General features: G+C 53.1%; 1 protein-coding gene across 10 annotated transcripts; it reads left to right on the top strand.

The window, feature by feature from the left end:
• The first annotated feature begins 9,710 nt into the window (after positions 1–9,710).
• PSTK (phosphoseryl-tRNA kinase) lies at positions 9,711–26,299 on the top strand. 10 transcript variants are annotated; one of them, XM_070057094.2, is made up of 7 exons: positions 9,773–10,369; positions 10,830–11,121; positions 12,483–12,681; positions 15,759–15,834; positions 22,195–22,288; positions 22,820–22,928; positions 25,956–26,299. In XM_070057094.2, the coding sequence occupies exons 1-6, from the start codon at positions 9,878–9,880 to the stop codon at positions 22,915–22,917; spliced, it is 1,251 nt and encodes a 416-aa protein (XP_069913195.2). In that variant the 5' UTR covers positions 9,773–9,877; the 3' UTR covers positions 22,918–22,928; positions 25,956–26,299. The 10 variants fall into 10 exon arrangements, 7 of the variants coding, with proteins under 7 accessions (XP_069913194.2, XP_089169995.1, XP_069913198.2 ...); XM_089313867.1 differs by having other exon boundaries at positions 22,805–22,928; XR_016221481.1 differs by lacking the exon at positions 22,820–22,928 and adding an exon at positions 22,399–22,540 and having other exon boundaries at positions 9,776–10,369; positions 25,956–26,177.
• The last annotated feature ends 212 nt before the right edge of the window (positions 26,300–26,511 follow it).

The following is a 26,511-nucleotide window of genomic DNA, read 5'->3' as shown; positions in this document are numbered from 1 at the left end:
GATGTGGGATGTGGATGTGGGATGTGGGATGTGGGATGTGGGATGTGGGATGTGGATGTGGATGTGGGATGTGGGATGTGGGATGTGGGATGTGGGATGTGGATGTGGATGTGGATGTGGGATGTGGATGTGGGATGTGGATGTGGATGTGGATGTGGATGTGGGATGTGGGATGTGGGATGTGGATGTGGATGTGGATGTGGATGTGGATGTGGATGTGGGATGTGGATGTGGATGTGGGATGTGGATGTGGATGTGGATGTGGGATGTGGGATGTGGATGTGGATGTGGATGTGGATGTGGATGTGGGATGTGGATGTGGGATGTGGATGTGGATGTGGATGTGGGATGTGGGATGTGGGATGTGGATGTGGATGTGGGATGTGGATGTGGGATGTGGGATGTGGATGTGGATGTGGGATGTGGATGTGGGATGTGGATGTGGGATGTGGATGTGGATGTGGGATGTGGATGTGGGATGTGGATGTGGATGTGGATGTGGATGTGGGATGTGGGATGTGGGATGTGGATGTGGATGTGGGATGTGGATGTGGGATGTGGATGTGGGATGTGGATGTGGATGTGGGATGTGGATGTGGGATGTGGATGTGGATGTGGATGTGGGATGTGGATGTGGATGTGGATGTGGATGTGGGATGTGGATGTGGATGTGGATGTGGGATGTGGATGTGGGATGTGGATGTGGGATGTGGATGTGGGATGTGGGATGTGGGATGTGGATGTGGGATGTGGATGTGGATGTGGATTGTGGGATGTGGATGTGGTGTGGATGTGGATGTGGATGTGGTGTGGATGTGGGATGTGGGTGTGGATGTGGATGTGGATGTGGATGTGGATGGGGATGTGGATGTGGATGTGGATGTGGGATGTGGAGTGATGTGGATGTGGATGTGGGATGTGGATTGGATGTGGATGTGGGATGTGGATGTGGATGTGGTGATGTGGATGTGGGATGTGGATGTGGAGTGGATGTGGATGTGGATGTGGATGTGGATGTGGATGTGGGATGTGGATGTGGATGTGGATGTGGGATGTGGATGTGGATGTGGATGTGGATGTGGATGTGGATGTGGATGTGGATGTGGATGTGGGATGTGGATGTGGATGTGGATGTGGGATGTGGATGTGGATGTGGATGTGGATGTGGATTTGGATGTGGATGTGGATGTGGGATGTGGGATGTGGGATGTGGATGTGGATGTGGATGTGGATGTGGGATGTGGATGTGGATGTGGGAGTGGATGTGGATGTGGATGTGGATGTGGATGTGGATGTGGATGTGGATGTGGATGTGGATGTGGATGTGGATGTGGATGTGGATGTGGATGTGGGATGTGGATGTGGATGTGGGATGTGGATGTGGATGTGGATGTGGGATGTGGATGTGGGATGTGGGATGTGGATGTGGATGTGGATGTGGATGTGGGATGTGGATGTGGATGTGGGATGTGGATGTGGGATGTGGATGTGGGATGGTGGTGGTGTGGATGTGGATGTGGGATGTGGGATGTGGATATGGTGGGATGGTGGGATGTGGATGTGGATGTGGGATGTGGATGTGGATGTGGGATGTGGATGTGGATGTGGGATGTGGATGTGGGATGTGGATGTGGATGTGGATGTGGATGTGTGGATGTAGGATGTGGATGTGGATGTGGGGATGTGGATGTGGGATGTGGATGTGGATGTGGGATGTGGATGTGGGATGTGATGTGATGTGATGATGTGGGATGTGGCTGTGGATGTGGGATGTGGATGTGGGATGGGTGTGGATGTGGATGTGGATGTGGATGTGGATGTGGATGTGGATGTGGAGTGGAGTGGATGTGGATGTGGATGTGGATGTGGATGTGGATGTGGTGTGGATGTGGATGTGGATGTGATGGATGTGGATGTGGATGTGGATGTGGATGTGGGATGTGGATGTGGATGTGGATGTGGGATGTGGATGTGGATATGTGGATGTGGATGTGGGATGTGGATGTGGGATGTGGATGTGGATGTGGATGTGGGATGTGGATGTGGATGTGGATGTGGGGGATGTGGATGGATATTAAGGATGTGGGATGTGGGGTTGGATGTGGGATGTGGATGTGGGATGTGGATGTGGATGTGGATGTGGATGTGGATGTGGGATGTGGATGGGGATGTGGATGTGGATGTGGGATGTGGGATGTGGGATGTGGATGTGGGTAGTGGATGTGGATGTGGATGTGGATGGGGATGTAGATTATATTGGATTATGTGGTATGAGGATGTGGATGTGGGATGTGGGATGTGGATGTGGATGTGGATGTGGATGTGGATGTGGGATGGGATGTGAATGAGGATGTGGTGGATGTGGATGTGGGATGTGGATGTGGGATGAGAGATGATGATGTGGGATGTGGATGTGGGATGTGGGATGTGGATGTGGATGTGGATGTGGGATGTGGGATGTGGGATGTGGATGTGGGATGTGGATGTGGATGTGGATGTGGGATGTGGATGTGGATGTGGATGTGGATGTGGGATGTGGATGTGGATGTGGATGTGGGATGTGGGATGTGGATGTGGGATGTGGATGTGGGATGTGGATGTGGGATGTGGGATGTGGATGTGGATGTGGGATGTGGATGTGGGATGTGGGATGTGGGATGTGGATGTGGGATGTGGATGTGGATGTGGGATGTGGATGTGGATGTGGATGTGGGATGTGGATGTGGATGTGGGATGTGGATGTGGATGTGGATGTGGATGTGGGATGTGGGATGTGGGATGTGGGATGTGGGATGTGGATGTGGATGTGGGATGTGGGATGTGGATGTGGGATGTGGGATGTGGGATGTGGATGTGGGATGTGGATGTGGATGTGGGATGTGGGATGTGGGATGTGGGATGTGGGATGTGGGATGTGGGATGTGGATGTGGGATGTGGGATGTGGATGTGGGATGTGGGATGTGGATGTGGGATGTGGGATGTGGGATGTGGATGTGGATGTGGATGTGGGATGTGGGATGTGGGATGTGGATGTGGGATGTGGATGTGGATGTGGGATGTGGATGTGGGATGTGGATGTGGGATGTGGGATGTGGATGTGGGATGTGGATGTGGGATGTGGGATGTGGGATGTGGATGTGGGATGTGGATGTGGATGTGGGATGTGGATGTGGATGTGGATGTGGGATGTGGATGTGGATGTGGGATGTGGATGTGGATGTGGATGTGGATGTGGGATGTGGATGTGGATGTGGGATGTGGATGTGGGATGTGGATGTGGATGTGGATGTGGGATGTGGATGTGGGATGTGGATGTGGATGTGGATGTGGATGTGGGATGTGGATGTGGATGTGGGATGTGGATGTGGATGTGGATGTGGATGTGGATGTGGGATGTGGATGTGGGATGTGGATGTGGATGTGGGATGTGGATGTGGGATGTGGGATGTGGGATGTGGATGTGGGATGTGGATGTGGATGTGGATGTGGATGTGGATGTGGGATGTGGGATGTGGGATGTGGGATGTGGATGTGGATGTGGGATGTGGGATGTGGATGTGGATGTGGATGTGGATGTGGATGTGGGATGTGGATGTGGATGTGGATGTGGATGTGGATGTGGGATGTGGGATGTGGATGTGGGATGTAGGATGTGGATGTGGATGTGGATGTGGGATGTGGATGTGGATGTGGATGTGGATGTGGGATGTGGATGTGGGATGCAGGATGCCAGCACGCATGTAGTAGCTAACTAAGGGTAGAAGAGCAACGCAGAGCAGACAGAACCCGGAACCTCCAATCAGCTCAGGTTTAGCGAGAAGCGAGAGGGGTCACTCCCAGCGGCCACGCCTCCTGCCTCCAGGGCTCACACAGCGTGCTGCAGTCGGAGGGTTTGGGCTAAATGGCTGGGCAGGGTCGAGCTGGTGGGAGAATGATGCAGCTGTTTTGCATTCTTCTGGGGTCTGCTCCCAGTCGCTAGGCAAGGGACTAAAATAGAAACAAGGCTTTTGTCATCCGCCATCATTAACCCTTTGCACCACAATGCTGGTCTCACATAGAATTACTTTTGTCTCAGAATTTTCTATTCTGAGTTCATGGTTCGTTGCAAATGACTTTTAACTGTTTTAGCTTAAAATTTCATTTAATTTCATGTATTAGGACACATGCTATAGCTAAAAATGACAGCAATGACCTGTGCTGTTTTTTGCCTGTGTTCTGGGCAAGAGGACGATCACATGTATGGTACAGGTAAACACCAGAATGCATGACGGGTGAATTCTCCAAGATTGAAAAAGAACCCCCCCCCCCCCGATCTAACATGTACAGAAAATAAGAAATTCCTCCATTGTTAAGCTCCTAGTTGGCAGATTTTTAGTCATTTCGGTTCTATATATTTTTTTGACAGGCAGAGTGGACAGTGAGAGACAGAGAGAAAGGTCTTCCTTTGCCGTTGGTTCACCCTCCAATGGCCGCCGCGGCTGGCGCACCGCGCTGATCCAAAGCCAGGAGCCAGGTGCTTCTCCTGGTCTCCCATGGGGTACAGGGCCCAAGCACTTGGGCCATCCTCCACTGCACTCCCGGGCCACAGCAGAGAGCTGGCCTGGAAGAGGGGCAACCAGGACAGAATCTGGTGCCCCGACCGGGACTAGAACCTGGTGTGCCAGTGCCGCAGGTGGAGGATTAGCCTAGTGAGCTGCGGCACCAGCCATCGGTTCTCTATTTCTCGCTTCCTCTGTCTTGTTAGTGTTGATCCACTTTAACTTATGTGGACGGTCCAAAGGCAGCTGGGCTCTCCTGAGACAGTGACTTCAGGAGCAAGCTCAACCATCTGGATTTTGACTTTCTTAAATAGGTTGAATTTCTAGGAAACCAGAAAACTGGACCCTGTGGCTGCCTCTTCCTTCACTCCCACACAGCCAGTGAATTACCTCACGATCGTTTCCTTTGTATCAGGGATTCCTTTGTCTGAGTTTTGGTGAGCCGGAGAAACGGCCACAAAACGTCTCCCTGGGGCTGGGGGTTGCTTTGTGGGTCATTTGTAATAATTGGGAGTGACTGCAAAGATCAGGCCAGTCTAAACACGGGCACCAGTAGCCAACTGGGCAAAACAAGTTTGAGTTCCTTCCCTTCCCAAAGTTCCCCGAAATACCCAGGTTTTTCCTCGAAGCAGCTGGACGCTGGGGTAAAGGGAGCGCAGAGCCAGCGATGCCAGCAGCAGGGGCCTTTCTCACTGACTCCGCGTAGTTTCCCGCAGGTGCCTGCCCAGGACCACCAGTGCATTTACCCCGGCCCAAGTTCTGTGTCCACATTGCTGTATGACAGGGCGGCTTTAAGTCTGAAATTTCCCCACAGGACACAGCCTGCCCGGGGGGTGGGGGTGGGGGCTGTATGCTATCTTGCTTGGGTGCTTCAGAGCAGGGACTGTTCCTTTGAGAGAAACAAGCTAGAGCATCAGTCTGCTCCTCCCGCTGTACCCGGCATAGTTCTGGCTTCTGGACCTCTGCTTGCTTGATAGATAACGGCCAAGGCCACCAGAATGTAGTTTCTGCCTTTAAGCCGTCCCCCCCCCCCCAACACACACACACTGGAGACTTGGGGCTGTCTTCTCTGGACCTGCTCTGGGAGACGGCAATCGCCAGCCGGCTAATACACACTCCTAATTGGACCTCAGAGTCTCGCTGTGCGCCCCACAACAGCTGTCCCTACCTGAGCTCCGGGTGTCTAAGACTGGACAGCTACAGCACACTGTCAGCTGTGGAAGGAGCGGGCTGCCCCCAGCAGGAGCAGTGCCCCGGCACTGTAGGGTAGCTGGTTTGCATTCTGCCTTTCACGGCTCAGCCACTGCAGATTTCTAGGTAAGACACTCTGGGTCTGCCACTCCCACCCACTCACCGCATGGACAAGAGCCAAGCTTACAGATGCTAGGGGCTCTCTTCATACCCCGACCCCGACCCCAGGGAGCTTCTGTTCTTCCTTTCCCAGAGGAAAGCCACGGACTCTCTGTGTATAAGGTCTGAGATGTTACTGTGGTGACAAATGCCGGCAAGCACGGGGGCAACACTGTTTGCAGGTGGGGATGCAAAATGGCACAGCCACTGTGGAGACGGATCGGCAGCTTCTTATAAAAACATTCTGCCCACATGGTCAAGTAGTCATGCTCCATGTGCTTACCCAAATGAGCGGACACTGTCACATTCATAATTCGATTGTTACAATCGCTTCCCAACGGCCAGCACTTGGAGGCAACTGACATGCTCTGCGGTAGGTTAATGGAAAACTAAACCGGTACACTCACACACTGGGCGTGTCCCTGCTAGTGGCACACTCACACACTGGGCGTGTCCCTGCTAGTGGTACACTCACACACTGGACGTGTCCCTGCTGGTGGTACACTCACACACTGGGCGTGTCCCCCTGCTGGTGGTACACTCACACACTGGGCGTGTCCCTGCTAGTGGTACACTCACACACTGGACGTGTCCCTGCTAGTGGTACACTCACACACTGGGCGTGTCCCCCTGCTGGTGGTACACTCACACACTGGGCGTGTCCCTGCTAGTGGTACACTCACACACTGGACGTGTCCCTGCTAGTGGTACACTCACACACTGGGCGTGTCCCTGCTAGTGGTACACTCACACACTGGGACGTGTCCCTGCTAGTGGTACACTCACACACTGGGACGTGTCCCTGCTAGTGGTACACTCACACACTGGGCGTGTCCCTGCTGGTGGTACACTCACACACTGGGCGTGTCCCTGCTAGTGGTACACTCACACACTAGGCGTGTCCCTCTGCTAGTGGTACACTCACACACTGGGCGTGTCCCTGCTGGTGGTACACTCACACACTGGGCGTGTCCCTGCTAGTGGTACACTCACACACTGGGCGTGTCCCTGCTAGTGGTACACTCACACACTAGGCGTGTCCCTCTGCTAGTGGTACACTCACACACTGGGCGTGTCCCTGCTGGTGGTACACTCACACACTGGGACGTGTCCCCCTGCTAGTGGTACACTCACACTGGGACGTGTCCCTGCTAGTGGTACACTCACACACTGGGACGTGTCCCTGTTAGTGGTACACTCACACACTGGGCGTGTCCCTGCTGGTGGTACACTCACACACTGGGCGTGTCCCTGCTAGTGGCACACTCACACACTAGGCGTGTCCCTCTGCTAGTGGTACACTCACACACTGGGCGTGTCCCTGCTAGTGGTACACTCACACACTGGGCGTGTCCCTGCTGGTGGTACTCTCACACACTGGGCGTGTCCCTGCTGGTGGTACACTCACACACTGGGTGTGTCCCTGCTAGTGGTACACTCACACACTGGGCGTGTCCCTGCTAGTGGTACACTCACACACTGGGCGTGTCCCTGCTAGTGGTACACTCACACACTGGGACGTGTCCCTGCTAGTGGTACACTCACACACTGGGCGTGTCCCTGCTAGTGGTACACTCACACACTGGGACGTGTCCCTGCTAGTGGTACACTCACACACTGGGCGTGTCCCTGCTGGTGGTACACTCACACACTGGGCGTGTCCCTGCTGGTGGTACACTCACACACTGGGACGTGTCCCTGCTGGTGGTACACTCACACACTGGGTGTGTCCCTGCTAGTGGTACACTCACACACTGGGCGTGTCCCTGCTAGTGGTACACTCACACACTGGGCGTGTCCCTGCTAGTGGTACACTCACACACTGGGCGTGTCCCTGCTAGTGGTACACTCACACACTGGGCGTGTCCCTGCTAGTGGTACACTCACACACTGGGCGTGTCCCTGCTAGTGGTACACTCACACACTGGGGCGTGTCCCTGCTAGTGGTACACTCACACACTGGGCGTGTCCCTGCTAGTGGTACACTCACACACTGGGCGTGTCCCTGCTAGTGGTACACTCACACACTGGGACGTGTCCCTGCTGGTGGTACACTCACACACTGGGCGTGTCCCTCTGCTAGTGGTACACTCACACACTAGGCGTGTCCCTCTGCTAGTGGTACACTCACACACTGGGCGTGTCCCTGCTGGTGGTACACTCACACACTAGGCGTGTCCCTCTGCTAGTGGTACACTCACACACTGGGCGTGTCCCTGCTAGTGGTACACTCACACACTGGGCGTGTCCCTCTGCTAGTGGTACACTCACACACTGGGCGTGTCCCTGCTAGTGGTACACTCACACACTGGGCGTGTCCCTATTGGTGGTACACTCACACACTGGGACGTTTCTCCCTTCTAGAGATAGCTACCAAGCCATGAAGCGACACAGCAGACACTGAAGTTCGTGTTACTAAGTGAATGGAGCAAATCTAACAGGGCTGGATGACCAGTTACACGATATGGAGAGGGAAAAGGTAGTGCCAGGGGATAAAGCAGGAGTAGGCAGGGGATTTTAAGGGCCGTGACGTACTTCAACATACAGCAGCGGCCGTGACGTTTCCCATCATTACGGCGGGGCCGTGACGTATCCCATCTACCCCGTCATTCGGCACCGTAACGGTGGATCCATGTCGTCATAGACTGTCACAACCTCGGCTGTATGACCCCAACACTGAGCCCAGGATCGACCGTGGACTCGGTGACATCAACACAGGTCCATCGCGGGTAACAGACGCACCGCTCTGGGAGGGAACGAGAACTCCACTTCTGCTCAATCTCATGAATCTAAACTTTTTTTTTTTTTTTTTTTAATTTTTGAAAGGCAGAGTGGACTGAGAGAGAGAGACAGAGAGAAAGGTCTTCCTTTGCCGTTGGTTCACCCTCCAGTGGCCGCTGCGGCCGGCGCTGTGGCCGGCGCATCGCGCTGATCCGAAGGCAGGAGCCAGGTGCTTTTCCTGGTCTCCCATGGGGTGCAGGGCCGAAGCACTTGGGCCATCCTCCACTGCACTCCCTGGCCACAGCAGAGAGCTGGCCTGGAAGAGGGGCAACCGGGACAGAATCCGGCACCCCGACCGGGACAAGAACCCGGTGTGCCGGCGCCGCAAGGCGGAGGATTAGCCTAGTGAGCCGCGGCGCCGGCCATGAATCGAAACTTCTAAGAAATAAAGTTAAAAACAACCAAAGGAAACCATATTAAAAAGAGAAAAGCTGCGGCCAGCGTGTGGCGTGCGGGTAAAGCCACCACCTGCAGCGCCAGCATCCCATACGGGCGCCGGTTCGAGTCCCGGCTGCTCCGCATTCCCATGCGGCTCCCTGCTGTGGCCTGGGGAAGCAGTGGAAGAAGGTCCACAACTTCGGGCCCCTGCACCCGCGGCGCGGACCCAGAGCTCCCGGCCTCAGCGGGGCCGACCCTGGCCGTTGCAGCCGTCTGGGGAGTGAGCCAGTGACAGAGCTAGCGCGTGCTCCAACTCTTTCAAATAAAAGCAGCTGCCTGGTGGGGGCAGGAGAGAAGGGGAGTGGGTGTGCGCGGGGCCGTCGGAGCCCCGCACCCCGCACCCAGCGCGAGGCCGCCTCGGGCTGCGCACCTCGGAGCCCCGCACCCAGCGCGAGGCCGCCTCGGCTGCGCACCTGCGCGCTCCTCCCTCCTGCACATCCCGCGGGGCGCGGCCCTCGCCCCGCGCACACCCGCCCCGGCGCCGCGTGCTCCGTGTCCACCAAAGCCGCACTCATCCGTTATTTCACCAGAATTTCATTCTACTTTCTATTCCACGTACGATTTACTCGCAGACGGACTTCCAGCGACATGGCGGGAACCTATCCTCCGCCCTCACGTAATCACCCCGCAGCTGGCAGCCGGCCCAGGGGTCTCCAGCCCGAGGACGCCCGCGCGCCCACCGCCGCCCCGCTCAGCCCCGCTCGGCCCCGCGCCGCCCGCACCCGGCGAGGCCGGCGGGGGTTCGCGTCCCAGGCAGGGAGCCCCGGGGATGAGGCTCCCGTCTCTGCCCCGGCTGTCCTCTCCAAGCCGCGGCGTGTTCCCGGCAGGAAGGCCGATGCCCTCAGGCCGTCAGTCGTGGCTCCGGGACGCCGCGGACACGGGGGCGCGGCTCGGCGGCCACAGCTCGGGGGACCCGGGGCCGCGACCTCAGCACGGCGGACACGGCGGCGCTTCCGGCCCTCCGCCGCCAGGCGGCGCCGCGGGCGCGGGGCAGGCGCTGCGCGTGCGCAGTCAGCGGCGCCGGCCGCGGGCGCGCTCCCCGGGCAGCATGAAGGCGGCTGCGGACGTCCGGGGCGCCGGAAGCGAGGGTCCACGGAAGCGAGCGCTCTGCGTTCTCTGCGGTTTGCCCGCAGCAGGCAAATCGACTTTGGCACGCGCCCTCGGCCAGCGGCTGCGGCGGGAGCGCGGCTGGGCCGTGGGCGTCGTCTCTTACGACGACGTCATGCCCGGCTTCGCCGCCGGGGCCGGCGCGCAGCCGTCGGTCAGTGCGGAAGGGGCGGGGCCTGGAGCGGGGCTGGCCGGAAGGGGCGGGTCCTCGGGGGTGTGGCGTCGGCTGGCCGGGAGGGGCGGGTCCACGGGGGGTGTGGCGTCGGCTGGCCCGGGGGCCTCGGGCAGGGCTGGCCGGAAGGGGCGGGTCCACGGGACGCCGGAAGGGGCGGGTCCACGGGGGGTGTGGCGTCGGCTGGTCCGGGGACCTCGGGCAGGGCTGGCCGGAAGGGGCGGGTCCACGGGGGCGCCGGGATGTGGCGTGGGCTCCTGGGGTCCGGCGCCCGCTGGCCCGGGGGCGATGCTTGGACTGGGAGAGGCCGCTAGCGGGGGCCGGCGGCCCGGGAGCCCGGGGGACGGCTGCCGTCTGGGGCGCCCGGGCCGCGGGCCCGAGGGCCGCCCTGCCGGCCGTAGCCGGACGCGAGCCGCGGTCCTGACTCGCGGGCCTTTCGTAGCCGCCTCGGTGGAGACCGCTGCGCCAGGAGCTGCTGGGGCACCTGGAGCGCTTCCTGGCGGCGGCGGCGGGCGGCCGGCCGCTGTCCGCCCCGGCCGACGGCGCCGCGGCCCTGTGGACAGCGTTCGCCGCCTGCCTGGAGGCCCAGGGTCTCCTGCTGCCCGCGGGCCCGGACCCGCAGGCCCCGCGCCCGCTGACCAGGAGCGCCGTGGCCGGGCCGCTGCTGCTGCTTCTGGATGACAACTTCTACTATCGGAGCATGCGATACGAGGTCTACCAGCTGGCTCGGAAACGTAACTAGAACTCGGCTTCGTGGGTGCGGATGCGGGCGGCTTCGGGGGTTTTACGTGGGCTTAATGACGGCGAAAAGCGCGGGCTTTGCTGCTGCGGGAGGATTTGCCCTGTGCGGGTGTTAGTTCTGGAGGAGCGGCCCGCGGTGACTCGCGGTTTTCACCTGCGCGCGGTGATGCGCGGTTTTCACCTGCGCGCGGTGATTCTGGTTTTCACCTGCGCGCGGTGACTCTGGTTTTCACCTGCGCCCGTGATTCTGGTTTTCACCTGCGCGCGGTGATTCTGGTTTTCACCTGCGCGCGGTGACTCTGGTTTTCACCTGCGCCCGTGATTCGTGGTTTTCACCTGCGCCCGTGACTCGCGGTTTTCACCTGCGCGCGGTGATTCGCGGTTTTCACCTGCGCGCGGTGACTCGCGGTTTTCACCTGCACGCGGTGACTCGTGGTTTTCACCTGCGCGCGGTGATTCTGGTTTTCACCTGCGCCCGTGATTCGTGGTTTTCACCTGCGCCCGTGATTCGCGGTTTTCACCTGCGCGCGGTGATTCGCGGTTTTCACCTGCGCGCGGTGACTCGCGGTTTTCACCTGCACGCGGTGACTCGTGGTTTTCACCTGCGCGCGGTGATTCTGGTTTTCACCTGCGCCCGTGATTCGTGGTTTTCACCTGCGCGCGGTGATTCGCGGTTTTCACCTGCGCGCGGTGACTCGCGGTTTTCACCTGCACGCGGTGACTCGTGGTTTTCACCTGCGCGCGGTGATTCTGGTTTTCACCTGCGCCCGTGATTCTGGTTTTCACCTGCGCGCGGTGATTCTGGTTTTCACCTGCGCGCGGTGACTCTGGTTTTCACCTGCGCCCGTGATTCGTGGTTTTCACCTGCGCCCGTGACTCGCGGTTTTCACCTGCGCGCGGTGATTCGCGGTTTTCACCTGCGCGCGGTGACTCGCGGTTTTCACCTGCACGCGGTGACTCGTGGTTTTCACCTGCGCGCGGTGATTCTGGTTTTCACCTGCGCCCGTGATTCGTGGTTTTCACCTGCGCGCGGTGATTCGCGGTTTTCACCTGCGCGCGGTGACTCGCGGTTTTCACCTGCACGCGGTGACTCGTGGTTTTCACCTGCGCGCGGTGATTCTGGTTTTCACCTGCGCGCGGTGATTCGTGGTTTTCACCTGCGCCGGTGATTCGCGGTTTTCACCTGCACGCGGTGATTCGCGGTTTTCACCTGCGCGCGGTGACTCGCGGTTTTCACCTGCGCGCGGTGACTCGCGGTTTTCACCTGCGCGCGGTGATTCTGGTTTTCACCTGCGCGCGGTGACTCGCGGTTTTCACCTGCTAGCCGGTGATTCTGGTTTTCACCTGTTCGCAGACTCCCTGGGCTTTTGCCAGCTCTTCTTAGACTGCCCCCTCGAGACCTGCCTGCGGCGGAATGGCCGGCGGCCGCAGGCCCTGCCGTCGGAGACGATCCGCCTGATGGACACGAGGCTGGAAAGACCCGACGCTGGGACCCACGCCTGGGAGCGCCGCAGCCTCACCGTGGAGGGGCCAGCCTGCTCTGCCGAGGCCAGGTAGCCCGCCGAGGGCCGCCTCCCGGCCAGGCGCCCTGCGATGCAAGTGGAAACGAGAAATTTCTGTTTGTTGAGAGGCCCTGAACCTGCGGTAGCAAATTTGTTTGCAGATGTCCACTTTTTTCTCTTTTTAGATTGCAGAGTTAGAAGGAGAGTAAGATGATTGATCTTCCATCCGCTGGGTCACTCCCCAAATGGCCACAGTGGCTGGGGCTGGGTCAGGCCAAAGCCAGGAGCTTCTTCGGGTCTCCCATGCGGGTGCAGGGGCCCAAGCACTCAGGCCATGCTCTGCTGCTTTCCCAGGCCGTTAGCCAGGAGCTGGATGGGCAGTGCAGCAGCCGGGACCTGAACCGGCGCCCATATGGGATGCCGGCACTGCAGGCAGCAGCTTAACCTTCTTTTTTTTTTTTTTTTTTTTTTTTTTTTTTTTTTTTAAGATTTATTTATTTATTTGAAAGAATTACGCAGAGAGAGAGGTCTTCCATCCACTGGTTCACTCCCCAATTGACCATAATGGCTGGAGCTGCGCCGATGCAAAGCCAGCAGCCAGAAGCTTCCTCAGGGTCTCCCACACGGGTGCAGGGGCCCAAGGACTTGGGCCGTCTTTCACTGCTTTCCTAGGTCACAGCAGAGAGCTGGATTGCAAGTGGAACAGTCGGGACCTGAACCAGCACCCATATGGGATGCCGGCGCTGCAGGTGGCAGCTTTACCCACTACGCCACAGCGCCGGCCCTAAGGAGGCTTGACCTTTATTCCACATCACTGGCCCAAATGTCCAGTCGTAACTGTAGGATTACACGGTATTGCAGAGGTCGCAGCAGGGAGTCAGGTGGAGGCACGTCTGATAGGCGTGCTGACGTGGCCTAGTGGACGGGAGGGAGGAGGGCAGGAGTGCTGCGGCCTGTGTCAGAGCTTGCCCCGCCCCCGCGGGCATGGTGCTCGTGTGTCCGGGGCCGCGCGTTGGTGCCTGCTGCTTCCTGTCTGTGATGTGTGTGCGGCACTTCTGGCAGCGACGTCACTGATATGATCCGTATTTGCACTTTACTGTAGCTGCCGCGTCACCTGTTGAGCCCTTAACTGTAGCGAGTGCAGCTGAACACCTGGGGTTTCCACTGCTTTACTTTTTAACTTACTCATTCAAGAGACAGAGCTCCCCGGAGGTCCACAGCAGCCTAGGCTGGGCCAGGGCTCGATCCAGGGCCTGCGCGGGGGACAGGAGCTCGGCTGCCGGCTGCCTGCCAGCGTCTGAGCTGGGAGTTGGAGGCAGGGCCAGGCGCTGAGCCCGGCTGCTCCATGGTGAACACAGGCGCCACAACTGGCACCCTCCACCCTGGCCCGAGGCCCACTGCTCATCTCGATTTTCATTCATGTAAACTTGGGCTGCTGCATTGCGCACGCGGTCCTACAGCCCGCCCTCCTTACGGCCTGCTTGCTGTCCATGGGGAACAGCTGATTTTTGAAACTCCTTTCTCAAAGCATTGGGTCCCCAGGATACGGTTTCCCTGCATTTTATGAAACTGGCATCCTAGAGGCCCGCGGTGTGGCCAGGCAGGTTAAGCCACCGCCCGCAGCGCCAGCATCCCAGATGAGCACTCTGAGACCTGACTGTTGTGCTTCCAGTCCAGCGCCCTGCTAATGCACCTGAGAAAGCACAGATGCCAGGAGCTTGGGCCCTGCCAGCCCCGTGGGGCACCTGGGTGGAGCTCCAGGCTCCAAGGTTCCACTGGCCCCGCCTGGCTCTTGCAGCCAGTTGGAGAGTAAATTAACAGATAGAAGGTCTCTCTGTAACTTTTTTAAACTAAATAAATATTAAAAACAAAGCAAAAAAGGAAACACAAAAACACCCCAAACAAAAATTGACCATTTTTTGTATGGGAAGTTCGCTGGTGAAGTTCCCAGTTTTAATGTCGTGATATCCTGTCTGAGGGTGCACATCCCAGCTGCCGCTCTCTTGAGTCTTAACTCTGCTCCTTTGCAAGTAAGAGGCTGTGCAGGTACCGCGTGGTCCCGCGGGAGCAGCCGAGGTTTCTCGTTACTGCTGTGCGATCTCTGAGACCCTGTCTCGGCTGGAAGCAAGGAGAATGGGAGCGTCTCCAGGGTCACTACCAACCCTCACCTCAATCTGCAGTCCTGTCTCGGGCCTTAGGAACCCGTTGCCTGTGCTCATACTCGGAGCGGTCCCAGCATACGTGGGGGCTGTGCGAAGGCTGGGGCCTGTGCTGGAAGTTGGGTGATGATCTTGATCAATGTAACTTTTCCCGGCCCATAAACACTTCTGTGTTGTCCTGGTCTTTCCTCACAACAACTGTTTGAGGGTAAACACTATTATCCTCATTTTATGGACTAGATAACTGAGGCCCAGGTAGATAAAGTAAGTGGCAGAGTTGAGATTTGGACCCAGTGCTGTCTCACTCCAGAAACGGCTCATTCCCCAAATGGCCATGACAGCCAGGGCTGGGTCAGGCCAGAGCGTGGCAGAGGCCCACGCACTTGGGCCATCTTCACTGCCTTCCCAGGTGCATTAGCGGGGAGCTGGATTGGAGGTTTTTGCTTTGTAATGTATTTGGAACTTCTGCATTTGGGTTTTTGTTTTTAAAGATTTATTTATTTGAGAAGTAGTGTAACGGAGCGAGTGAACCATCCGGTGGTTCACTCCCCAAATGGCCTCAACAGCCAGAGCTGGCCCGATCTGAAGCCAGGAGCCAGGAGCTGCTTCTATGTCTCCCACCTGGGTGTAGTGGCCCAAGCACTTGGTCCACTTTCCACTGTTTTCCCAGGCCATTAGCAGGGAGCTGGATTGGAAGTAGAGCAGCCAGGACTTGAACCGGCACCTCTATGGGATGCTCGTGTCGTAGGCAGAGGCTTAACCTACTATGCCACTGTGCCAGCCCCTGCATTTGGGTTTTGAAATGGAAGGTAGCTTCCCAGTTACTAAGTTTTTCTTTTCTTAAAGGATCCTGGTTTATAGTAGTTTTATTCCTCTAGAATTCACTTTAGTATCCTTAAGTACAAGTTCTTTCGAAATATATATGTTCCACAGGAGGATTTACTGTATTTTATCTCACTTTCTCCATAGCCTGGAAGTGACTGATTTATTGCTTACTGCATTGGAAAATCCAGTAAAATACGTTGAGGAAAACATGGAACAAAAGGTAAGTCATGCAGTAGAGATTTAGCCTAAATGAGAGGGAACAGTTTTTCCTGAGATTTTTTTTTAAGATTTATTTATTTGAAAGGCAGAGTGAGAGAGAGAGAGAGAGAGAGATGTCCATCCGCTGGTTCACTCCCCAGATGGCTGCACAGGCTGGAGCTGGGCTGATTCTGTTGCACCTGGGCGAGTGCACACGAGGGGCACCACACGCTGCTACAATCGGATGGTCCTCTACTGCCGGCGGTGGCGAGTGGGCTCGTGCCCTAACGAGCTCTCCACCCTGAAGCCCAAAGCAACAGGGTTCATAAAGGCAAAAGCCACAAAATCGGGAGGGGACTACATGGTTACTGGGGTCAAGCTGGCCTAAACGTGTGCGAAACTAGTATCAGTTATAATCTGACAATACCAGTTACAATCTTAACAATTTTAATTTATAATCTTGACGTTAATCCAGGTACTGGTTTAAATCATAGGTAGGACATAGACAAATTACATTTTCATCATTAACCCAGGTGCAGCCTATCCACTTCCGAGCTTAAGCAATCATGCTAGGGGGTTCCTGTGCTCTGCCAAGTGGGATGCAGTGGACTGCTGATGTCTGAGTGCTTTAGATCATAGTTTCAGACCAGAGTCTCGCAGTGTGTGTGTGGAGGGGTGCTTTGTCAAGATGGAGTCTCAGGTGCCCACAGACAGCCCAACCAGACAGCCGCAATCCTCCCCCTCTTTAAATCCACACCGTACTATTGTAGGGACCCAGGGTGTTGATCTCATCTTGGGTGTGGCGTGGGGAATGGCAGCCAAAACAGGGTTCTAGCAGGAGGGGGCCTTTCGAGGGGGCTGCAGTGTCAGCTTGCAGAAACTGTTTTCATCCAAGGTTTCATGTGATGGCCATCTAGAGTTGTACTGCTTTAAATCTGGAGAAAACAAATCTAACAAGTAGATTAAACACACAGGGTCTACAACAAAGGACAGAGTCATTAGAGGACCTATGAAAGGTGTTATCCAAACCAGGAGGGAGTTGTTTTTTTTTTTCTTTTCTTTTTTTTTTTTTTTTTTAATTTAGATGCAAACAAACCAACATGAAGGGCTTGATAATTACATGGGGTATTGGAAGAGACATCATAAAGGAGGTGTGAATCTCCTTAGGGCAGGCACCCTGTTGACTCCCAATTCCTAGCTGGCCTGGGAGCAGAGCTGGACTGAACAGGAGGTCAGTATAGAAGAGGCAAGATCTCTAAAAGCAAACCTACAGCTCTGTCTGCAATGTTACTGACCCTATGTCCCCCTGATGGTGGGGGTCACTTTGGAAGCTGGGCAGAACGAAGGGCTTTTCAGCTTAGAGCCAAGAAGGCCTGTGGTTCTGACCTAGGGGTCCTGCGACTCCAGGGAAACTCCGTTTCCAGTGTCCCAGCCCTGGGATGGCAGAGCTGCCGGGGCTCTTTAGAGGCGGGCTTCTGTCGTGACTGCCGTCTGTCTGAAGCCCTGGCTTTCCACGTCGAAAACCAATGCCATTCAGGGTGGATGGCCTTGCTGGGTCTCCTTGATGGCAGATCACTGTGTACAGCCGTTATTAATTGGCTGTCACCTATCCTTACATTACTGTTGTCCATCTCACTCCTCTTCATCCCGGTCCTTGTTAAAGTAGACCACAGAGGAGACCTTTAGGATGTTAGCCAAGGGGTGCTCAATCCCATCACTAATCTTTGGTGGCCTGGGCTAGAAATGTATTGTCACAGGCATGTATAAGATCAAACATGAAGACCACTTTATCTAAACCATTTTGAACCAATTAGTAAGACTCTGTATCTCTCTATTAGTTTGATTGGAAAAGGGAGGTTTTGTCTGTTTACTGTATTTATGGCAAAATAAATCTAGCTGTTATATGTGGCCAGGCACGACAACAGAAAAATGTTAGTCATTACTTTTATAAGGTCTGAAGGTCAAACTGTATGTCCTGATGGAGAATTTAGAATAGAATCAGTTTCTCATCTTGAAGAGAATACAGGCTTTTTAGATTACTTACTGTTAATAATTTCATATTAAGTGAAAATTTAGCAAGCAGTTTTAATTGTCAAATAACTTATGAAAGTATTTACTAAGGCTGGCGCCGCGGCTCACTAGGCTAATCCTCTGCCTAGCGGTGCCGGCACACCGGGTTCTAGTCCCGGTTGGGGTGCTGGATTCTGTCCCGGTTGCCCCTCTTCCAGGCCAGCCCTCTGCTGTGGCCAGGGAGTGCAGTGGAGGATGGCCCAAGTGCTTGGGCCCTGCACCCCATGGAGACCAGGAGAAGCACCTGGCTCCTGGCTCCTGCCATCGGATCAGCGCGGTGCGCCGGCTGCAGCGCGCTGGCCGCGGCGGCCATTGGAGGGTGAACCAACGGCAAAGGAAGACCTTTCTCTCTGTCTCGCTCTCACTGTCCACTCTGCCTGTCAAAAAAAAAATAAAATTAAAAAAAATAAAATAAAAAAGTATTTACTAACAAGTCTAAAGTCTTTTATAAATTATAGGAGTGTCTGTAGTTGGAAATACACTTTGAAAATCTAGCACAAGTGCAACTTGTTTGTCCAGCAAACTCAAGCATAAACATGTCAATGACTTAATCATTTTTGGTTTTTCTGTATCACTAAGTTTAAAACACCTGATACAGAGGTTTATTTAGGTCATGTGAACCAAAAATGTATTTTGGGCTAACTTAGTAGTTTGAATTTATGAGCAATCTTATATCTATAAGTTAGTTAAAACAGAGCTCTTAATACATTTTTATGTAGACATACAAAATGTACTCATATAACAACACATAACATACATTACAGGATAGAACAATAGAGCAGGCTTAGTAACAGCTTTTTAAGATCTTTAACTGTTTTTTTAGATTACTAATTAATTAGAATTGCTTTCTGTGTTTAGTAACCTGAATTAACCATACGTTTTTAGTTGGAACCTGTTAAACTTTGGCTTTATCTATTTGTAGAGCCATACAAAAGTACTGAATATGATAAAGGTAGGAAAAAGAAGTCTTTTGAAACCTAAAAGAGGACACATTTGAACACAGAACCAACAATGTTTTAATTTTTATGAGCAGTAAATCTGACGTTTAGTGTTTAGAGGAAAACACAAAACTGTGAATGACAAAAGGCTTTAAAGGACCGTGGTTAAAATTATAAAACTTAACCAACAGGAAGAGGCACTTGTTTACCTCACACAGTATTTTAGAAAGTACCTGTAAAATTTTATTGAACGTGTATCCCTTTTTAGTCCTCTGGGCCTTTTCTTATTAAGAAAACCATTGTGACTAATAACAACAAAATTATTAGACTTTTCTAACTTTTGGACATTTGATGAGTAGCATTGATACAGACCAGACTTTATTAGTGTTACACAGTGATCATTTAAATGCTTTAGAAAGTATATATTTAACCAGACCATCATTTTTTAATAAAAAGAATTTCAATCAATCAGAATTTAAGGAGAGACAGAGAATATCAATAGGATACAAAATTGATGTTTGTCACAAAAATGGGAAGTAAAATCCTTAAATACAAGTTAGCACATGGAATCATCCCATAACTCGGAGCAATTGTAACAGAGTCAGAGCCAGGAAAGAGAAGAGAGCTTCCCGGATCTGGCTAGAAAACGGCAGAGTCAGCCATTAAATAAAACTACTAAAAGGAGATGCTGTAGTTTTTAAACAGATTTTAAAGACTATTTTAACATATATGTGTTACAAAAGCTCCATTGTTATAAGAGGATCAGATTTTAATTAACAGCTTTTGTATCCAGAAAATTTTTCTTTACCTTTTGTGACTTTCTCACACCTTTTATAACTTAAACCCGATTTTTAAACCTCTTTCTTTCTTAACCTTCCTTACTAAGAACAGTTTTATACTTGTGACCACTTTTTATCTGCTGACTTCTTGATTTATATTGAAATAATCTTTTAAAAATCTGTAAATTAAGACAACATTTTTAAAATAAGATATCACGTCAAATTTTAACCTTAGTTATTTTTAAGCAGCCTTGAATTATTCTTTATATATGGACTCTAATGAAAACATTTTTGTTAGACACATTCATCTCATTTACTTTCACCCAATTTATATTTAGCAGTTACACCTCGATGACTTCAGATGTTGGTATTATATCATACCTTTATCTGAATTAAGGTCAAAATTACACTTACATGGAATTTTACTTTTTATAAAACTCCAGCTAGAAATCAATGACATAAACCAGAGATTGAAAAAATCCACGTCGGGGCTGATCACCCACTGTTATTTTTCATCGAGATCTGTACAAACCAAGCCACAGAACTTTGGCAAGTTACAAGGCAGTTTTTAAGGCAGCAATCTTTTTAGATTTAAAAGAGACATTTTTGAACATACACTGGAAAGGTGTCCCTTAGACTGAGCAGAGCTCATGTTCAGGGAAGGAACAGAGACGCCAGAGACAGGGAATAACGGAGACAGGCAGGACAGGGAGAAGAATTTACCTCCCGGATCATGAATGCGGACAGTACATCGGAAGGTGGCTACGAAACAGGAACAGAAACCAGGACCTCCAGGAAAGGCCTTTCTTTAACCAGACCTAACGCTGTCGTGCTCAAACGGAATGGAGACTGTATCGGTGTCTCGTCAGACCGCCAATACCCAGAAGGTGCCCCCAGAAAATAGGAGTTGAATTACCAGAGGACCTAAGGCCAATTGGTTGGTGAAGAGGTTGAGCCAAGCCTCCCAGGTTGGTGAATCAGGGCCCTGGAACATCATCGGGGCACCTCCCCTATGGCCAGAGCACCAACCTGGAAGGATTGGAGCGAGGTCTTCCATAGGTGGAAGGTGGTCTCCATATCTTGCTGGGACCTCCAAAATGTACCTGAGCGAGTACACACGAGGGGCACCACACGCTGCTACAATCTGATGGTCCTCTACTGCCGGCGGTAGCGAGTGGGCTCATGCCCTAACGAACTCTCCACCCTGAAGCCCAAAGCAACAGGGTTTATAAAGGCAAAAGCCACAAAATCGGGAGGGGACTACATGGTTACTGGGGTCAAGCTGGCCTAAACGTGTGCGAAACTAGTATCAATTATAATCTGACAATACCAGTTACAATCTTAACAATTTTAATTTATAATCTTGATGTTAATCCAGGTACTGGTTTAAATCATAGGTAGGACATAGACAAATTACGTTTTCATCATTAACCCAGGTGCAGCCTATCCACATCCAAGCTTAAGCAATCATGCTAGGGGGTTCCTGTGCTCTGCCAAGTGGGATGCAGGTTGCCAGGTGGGATGCAGTGGACTGCTGTTGTCTGAGTGCTTTAGGTCATAGTTTCAGACCAGAATCTCGCAGTGTGTGTGTGGAGGGGTGCTTTGTCAAGATGGAGTCTCAGCTGCTCCAAAATGGAGTCCCTACTGTCGAGGTGTTACTTCAGTTCGAAGCCAGGAGCCAGGAGCTTCTTCCAGGTCTCCCACATGGGTGCCGGGGCCCAAGGACTTGGGCCATCCTCTACTGCTTTCCCAGGCCATAGCAGGGAGCTGGATCAGAAGTGGAGCAGCCGGGACTTGAACCATCGCCCAAATGGGATGCCCCAGGTGGCACTCACTCTGCCACAGCACCACACCAGCCCCATTAGCTTTCAGTCACAGTTCCAACCATGTTTTCCGTTTACTCAGTTTGGTTAAATCTAACAAATCCCTTCCCCTCAGATGATCTTTGCTGGGTCACGGGCTGGCCTTTCACCAGCATTCGGCTCCTGCCCCTGGAGGCAGCGTGCACGGCAGGAGTGGGAGGCCCGAGGCGTCATGGTGGTAGCTGGAAACGCGCGAGGAGGGCAACGCCCGCCCCACGGAAGCTGACACGACCACAGGCAGGTCCGGGTCTTCTCCCTGTGTCCTTCCGGAGGGCCAGTCCCTGGACAGATGCCCCGCAGCGTGCCCCGGCCTAGGGGTTCAGTCCACGCGGGCCTCCCCAGGCAAGGATGGTGAGCAGAAAAGCTGCCCTATCTTTCAGCCTCTTCAAATAAGTCACTTAAACTTTAGCCATTTCTTTTATAGAACTACATAGTCAGGGGCTGGCGCTGGTTCGAGTCCCGGTTGCTGCACTTCTGATCCAGCTCTCTGCTGTGGCCTGGGAAAGCAGTGGATGATGGTCCAAGTCCTTGGGCCCCTGCACCAACGTGGGAGACTTGGATGAAGCTCCTGGCTCCGGATCAGCTCAGCTCTGGCCATTGCAGCCATCTGGGGAGTGAACCATCAAATGGAAGACCCCTCTGTCTCTGTGTCTACCTCTTTCTATACAACTTTTTCAAATATTGTTTTTAAAAAAACTACATAACTTGTAATAACAGTGTGTGTATTACACAGGAAGCAGACAGGATTATTTGTTCAGCTAATGTCCTTCATAGAGCTGATCAGACACTACGAAGAATTGTTTCTCTGACGATGAAGGAAGCAAAAGGTACGTGGAGCAGCTGCCTGCCCGAGAGCTGATGTGATTTGACTCTGTGGGTTCCTTGCCGCTCGGGTGTTTTGTTAGCCTTTTTTTTTTTTTTTTTTTTTTTTTTGAAGATTTATTTAGGTGAGAGGCAGAGTAACAGAAAGGGAGAAGACAGGAAGAGAGATTATCCGCTGGTTCACTCCTCACATGGCCAGGAGCCTGGAACTCCATCTGGGTCTCCCATGGGGATGGCTGTCAGCTGCTGCCTCCCAGGTGCGTCAGCTGCAAGCTGGACCAGCAGGGGCAGCTGGGACTGCGCTCAGATACGGGAGGCCAGCGCTGCAGCAGGGGGTAGGCAGGGGCAGCTGGGACTGCGCTCAGATACGGGAGGCCAGCGCTGCAGCAGGGCCTAACCAGCTGCGCCACACCAGCCCCATTAGCTTTCAGTCACAGTTCTGCCGTGTTTTCCGGTTACTCAGTTTGGTTAACTCTAACAGATTCCCCAGGAACTAGCTAACTCACCATTTACCCATCCAGTACGTTTTCACTCAGTGGCTGCTCTGCACGAGGCCTTATCCTGGATGCTGGGGAGCTGCAGGATTCAGAACATCTGGAAGGAGATGAAACATGAATACACGTCAGTGCCCTGAAGAAAATTCGGGTGAGGCAGTGCAGTGTCAGGAGAACTTGTTTCAAAGGGTGATCAGGACGGCTCCTCAGCGGGGACGTTTGGACAAAGGAGGGAAATGGGAAGGAGAAGCCGTGCCGGCGTCAGGGTCCTTCTAGGCAGCGAGTGCACCGAATGCCAGCGCCAGAGGTGGAGTCATTTACAGTGGCTTAGAACAGAAGGTGGGGCCCAGCGTGAAGGGAAGGGGCACGGAGTCTGGACAGGGAGGACACACTGTAGACCTGCATGTATGTAGCAGCTGAAGTACGTACTAACTACGGCTTTAGAGTAGTGGGTTTTGAATAGTGAAGTCTTTGGTGTATTTAAAATGCCACAGCTAACATTGCTTTACTTCCTTTTACGTGCTAAGTGCTTTAAAAACAGTTGTTTCCAGTCCTTACAGCACTGTAAGGGAACGTGTAAAGTACGTGTTCCATACGTGTTACTCATTGTAAAGTACGTGTAACTTTACAAAGGAGGAAATAGAGCTTGCCAAGTCTGAGATCCCGGTGGGCGTTCTGTGACTGCTCTCCTGCATGGCTCGCGTGTATCCCTACCTTGACAGAACCTCAGGCAAGGCTGGTGTTGTGATGCCGCGGGTTACGCCACTGCCTGCAAGGCCGGCCTCCCTTACTGCACCGGTCTGTGTCCTGATCCAGCTGCCTGCTAATGGGTCAAGATGGCCCAAGTCCTTAAGCCCCTGCACCCACATGGGAGGCCCAGCATGGCCCAGCCTTGGCCATGGCAGCCATTTGGGGAGTGAACCAGCAGATGGAAGATTTCTCTCCATCTCTAACTCTGCCTTTAAAAAAAAAAAAAAAAAAGCCTGAGAAGCCCAATTTAGGTAGCATATAGTTACCTTTTCCAGTGCCCAAAGCTGTTGCTTCTTTCCCCCAAAGGTTTTAGTTGAGGGTCTCCCACACGGGTAGCGGAGGCCTAACACTTGGGCCATCTTCCACTGCTTTTCCCAGGCCATTAGCAGGGAGCTGGATCGGAAGTGGAGCAGCTGGGACACGAACTGTTGCCCCTAAGGGAAGCCAGCATTGCAGGTGGTGGCTGTAACCACTACGCCACAAGGCAGGCCTCAAACTCTCATTACAGGACTCCTGAGACGCCTTCCATCGCAGTGCAGTTTGTCACCCAGGGCACGAAACTCTCCTCATCTGTGTGTGAGAGAAGTTTCATGAGACACCTCACTTGTTTAATAAACTACCATGTCCTGTTTCAGAAAAACACTGGTTGGCAGTCACCGACGGGTTAGAACCCAAAGGTTGAAAATGAAGACTGGAGGAGAAAGGGAGTGTCACTGGAGAGCAAAAACAGTTCCAGGAATTCCGGCAGACACGTGCCGTTCTTCAGTTCTGTCCAGAACACGGAGGGAAGGGAACAGGGTAACGCGGAGAGCCCTCACGTCATTTCCCTCCCATTTAAAGACAACACATTTTAGAGGGGAGGGGGAGGGTCTAGGGCTGTGCTTACATAAACTTAAAAATTCAGTTCCTCCCTGCCATCAAGAGAGTAAAAAATACAGTCCAGAGGGGAGGACCTGCTGCCACTCCGTGATACACAACCCAGTTTTCAAGAGACAACCAGGGTAGGCATTTGCCTGGCAGTTCAGATGCCCTTGGGATGTCTGAACCCCATATTGGAGTTCTGGGGTTCAGGTTCTGACTTCCTCCCCAGGACCAGCTTCTTGCTAGCGCAGACCCTGGGAGGCAGCAGGTCATGGCTCGAGTGGTTGGTCCCTGCCACTGCACAGGAGACTTGGACTTGAGTTCCCAGCCCTGGCCATTGTGGGCACCGGTGGATTAGCCAGTGGATGGGAGTTCTCTGTCTCCCAAATAGTTAAATAAGTATGTAAATAACTGGGTAAAGGATCTGGAGAGATCCTTCTCCAAGGAGACCGCAGGAGCACAGAAGGCGAGTGACCACACAGGAACACTCAGCACCGTCCGTCAGGGAAGTGCAGTCGCAAGCTGAAGGAGGCAGGCGTGTCCCAGCCACTGTGCTGGGAGGAGTTAGGACGTCCCAAGTGTGGGTGAAGATGTGGGGAACCCGGAACCCTTCTGCACTGCTGGTGCGAGCGCAGAGGGGCACAGCTGCTTTGGAAAACAGCCCGACGGTCCCTCGGATGGAGACCCAGCAGTTCCACGCCAAGGGGTGTCTATCCCAGAAAAACAACGTTCACACAAAATCTCCGTACACAAATGTTTACAGCAGCATTGTTCCTAAAACCAGCAGGTGGGAACAACTCCAATGTCCATAAACCAAAAAAAAAAAAACAGGAACACAAAATGCTTATACCATCGGTGCAGTATCATCTGCCGGTGGAGACACGAAGTCCTGTGACACGCTGCCACGTGAAGAACCTCGACATGAACAGCGGAAGCCGGCCACAAAGGCCACGGACGCGGGGAACGTCCAGGAGACTGGAGGTCACCTAGGTCAGGCATAGGGACAGAGCAAGGGGTAGGACAGTGACCGCTAAAGGGCTTTGGAGAGGAGAAAAATATCTAAAAATTGACTGGGGATGGACATATATGGAAGTACACTAAAAATTGTATAATTTAGTTGAGTTAGTTGTATGTCATGAATTATCACACAATAAAGTGGTTCAGCAAAACAACTCACTCAGCAGCACCACTGTGGCTGCTCTGCTGCACGGGCACACAGAACGGTCATCGGCATACGCAGCTGTACTCAGTGACTGGTCTCGGTTTGTCAGTTTCAAACCAAACTGTCCTGTGTGTGCTTTTTGCCTACCTGTTAGGTCAGGGAGTAACTCTGTCCTGGCGCCTGTCCAGGAACCCCTTCTCAAAGTTTCCGCTCACATCTCATAGCGAGTTAGTCTGACTGTGTCAGTGACGGACTGCACGGGTCACTCACATGGCCTTTAGTCTGTCTGTCTCCACAGCTGTTCCTCATAGAAATCTGGTTTGTCTTGATGCAATCGAATCAATTTCCTGTTGCCCAGACTGATTCGATTTCTACAAATAATTTAAACGTGTCTGTTTGTTTTAGATGAACAAGTTCTTCCTTCCAACATGAAGCTTCTAGCAGAAGAACTTAACAAGCTCAAAGCAGAGTTTCTGGAAGACCTACGACAAGGAAACAAAAAATACCTGTCCTTTCAACAAACCACGGACTTCTCAGATGTCATTTCTGATTTCCATTATGAGAAAGATAACATTGTACAGAAGTACTTCTCAAAGCCACATTAAATTTTCTGAATTCCCAATCAAATGTCTGCTGTTGACAGAATTTTTCTTGGTTAAAGCAATTTTGTATGCTGGGCATTTTCTAGGCCAATCATGTCAACTGGCAAAGATCATTCTTTAAATAAAGAAAAGCAGTCCACTCTAAAAGATCCCGTTTGTCCTAACAGAAATCACTGTCACTTGTCAGCTGTACGATGACGACGGTGGGAAGCAGCCATCCTCACTGAGGGCAGAACCCTGGGGGCGGGGCAGGGCTGGGAGGACAGCAGCCACCTCAGATGGATCCTGACTGAAGGGGACCTGGACGGAGACGAGTTGCTGATACTGGAGCTGTCCTCGTCTCTCAGTTGTAATAGATC

Source organism: Oryctolagus cuniculus, chromosome 15, assembly GCF_051225735.1.
Source record: "Oryctolagus cuniculus isolate XC-2025 breed Fujian yellow rabbit chromosome 15, ASM5122573v1, whole genome shotgun sequence".
Taxonomy (NCBI): Eukaryota; Metazoa; Chordata; class Mammalia; order Lagomorpha; family Leporidae; genus Oryctolagus; species Oryctolagus cuniculus.
Note: the sequence above shows the minus strand (reverse complement) of the source record. Positions and strands in the feature narration are given on the sequence as shown.

What these genes read in the sequence shown, in the direction of transcription:
- PSTK (XM_070057093.2), top strand. Translation starts at nt 9,878, where the DNA reads ATGAGGCTCCCGTCTCTGCCCCGGCTGTCCTCTCCAAGCCGCGGCGTG. An exon ending in GCCTGCTCTGCCGAGGCCAG is followed by an intron (nt 12,682 to 15,758) that starts GTAGCCCGCCGA and finishes CTTTCTCCATAG; the next exon opens with CCTGGAAGTGACTGATTTAT. An exon ending in AGGAAAACATGGAACAAAAG is followed by an intron (nt 15,835 to 22,194) that starts GTAAGTCATGCA and finishes TGTATTACACAG; the next exon opens with GAAGCAGACAGGATTATTTG.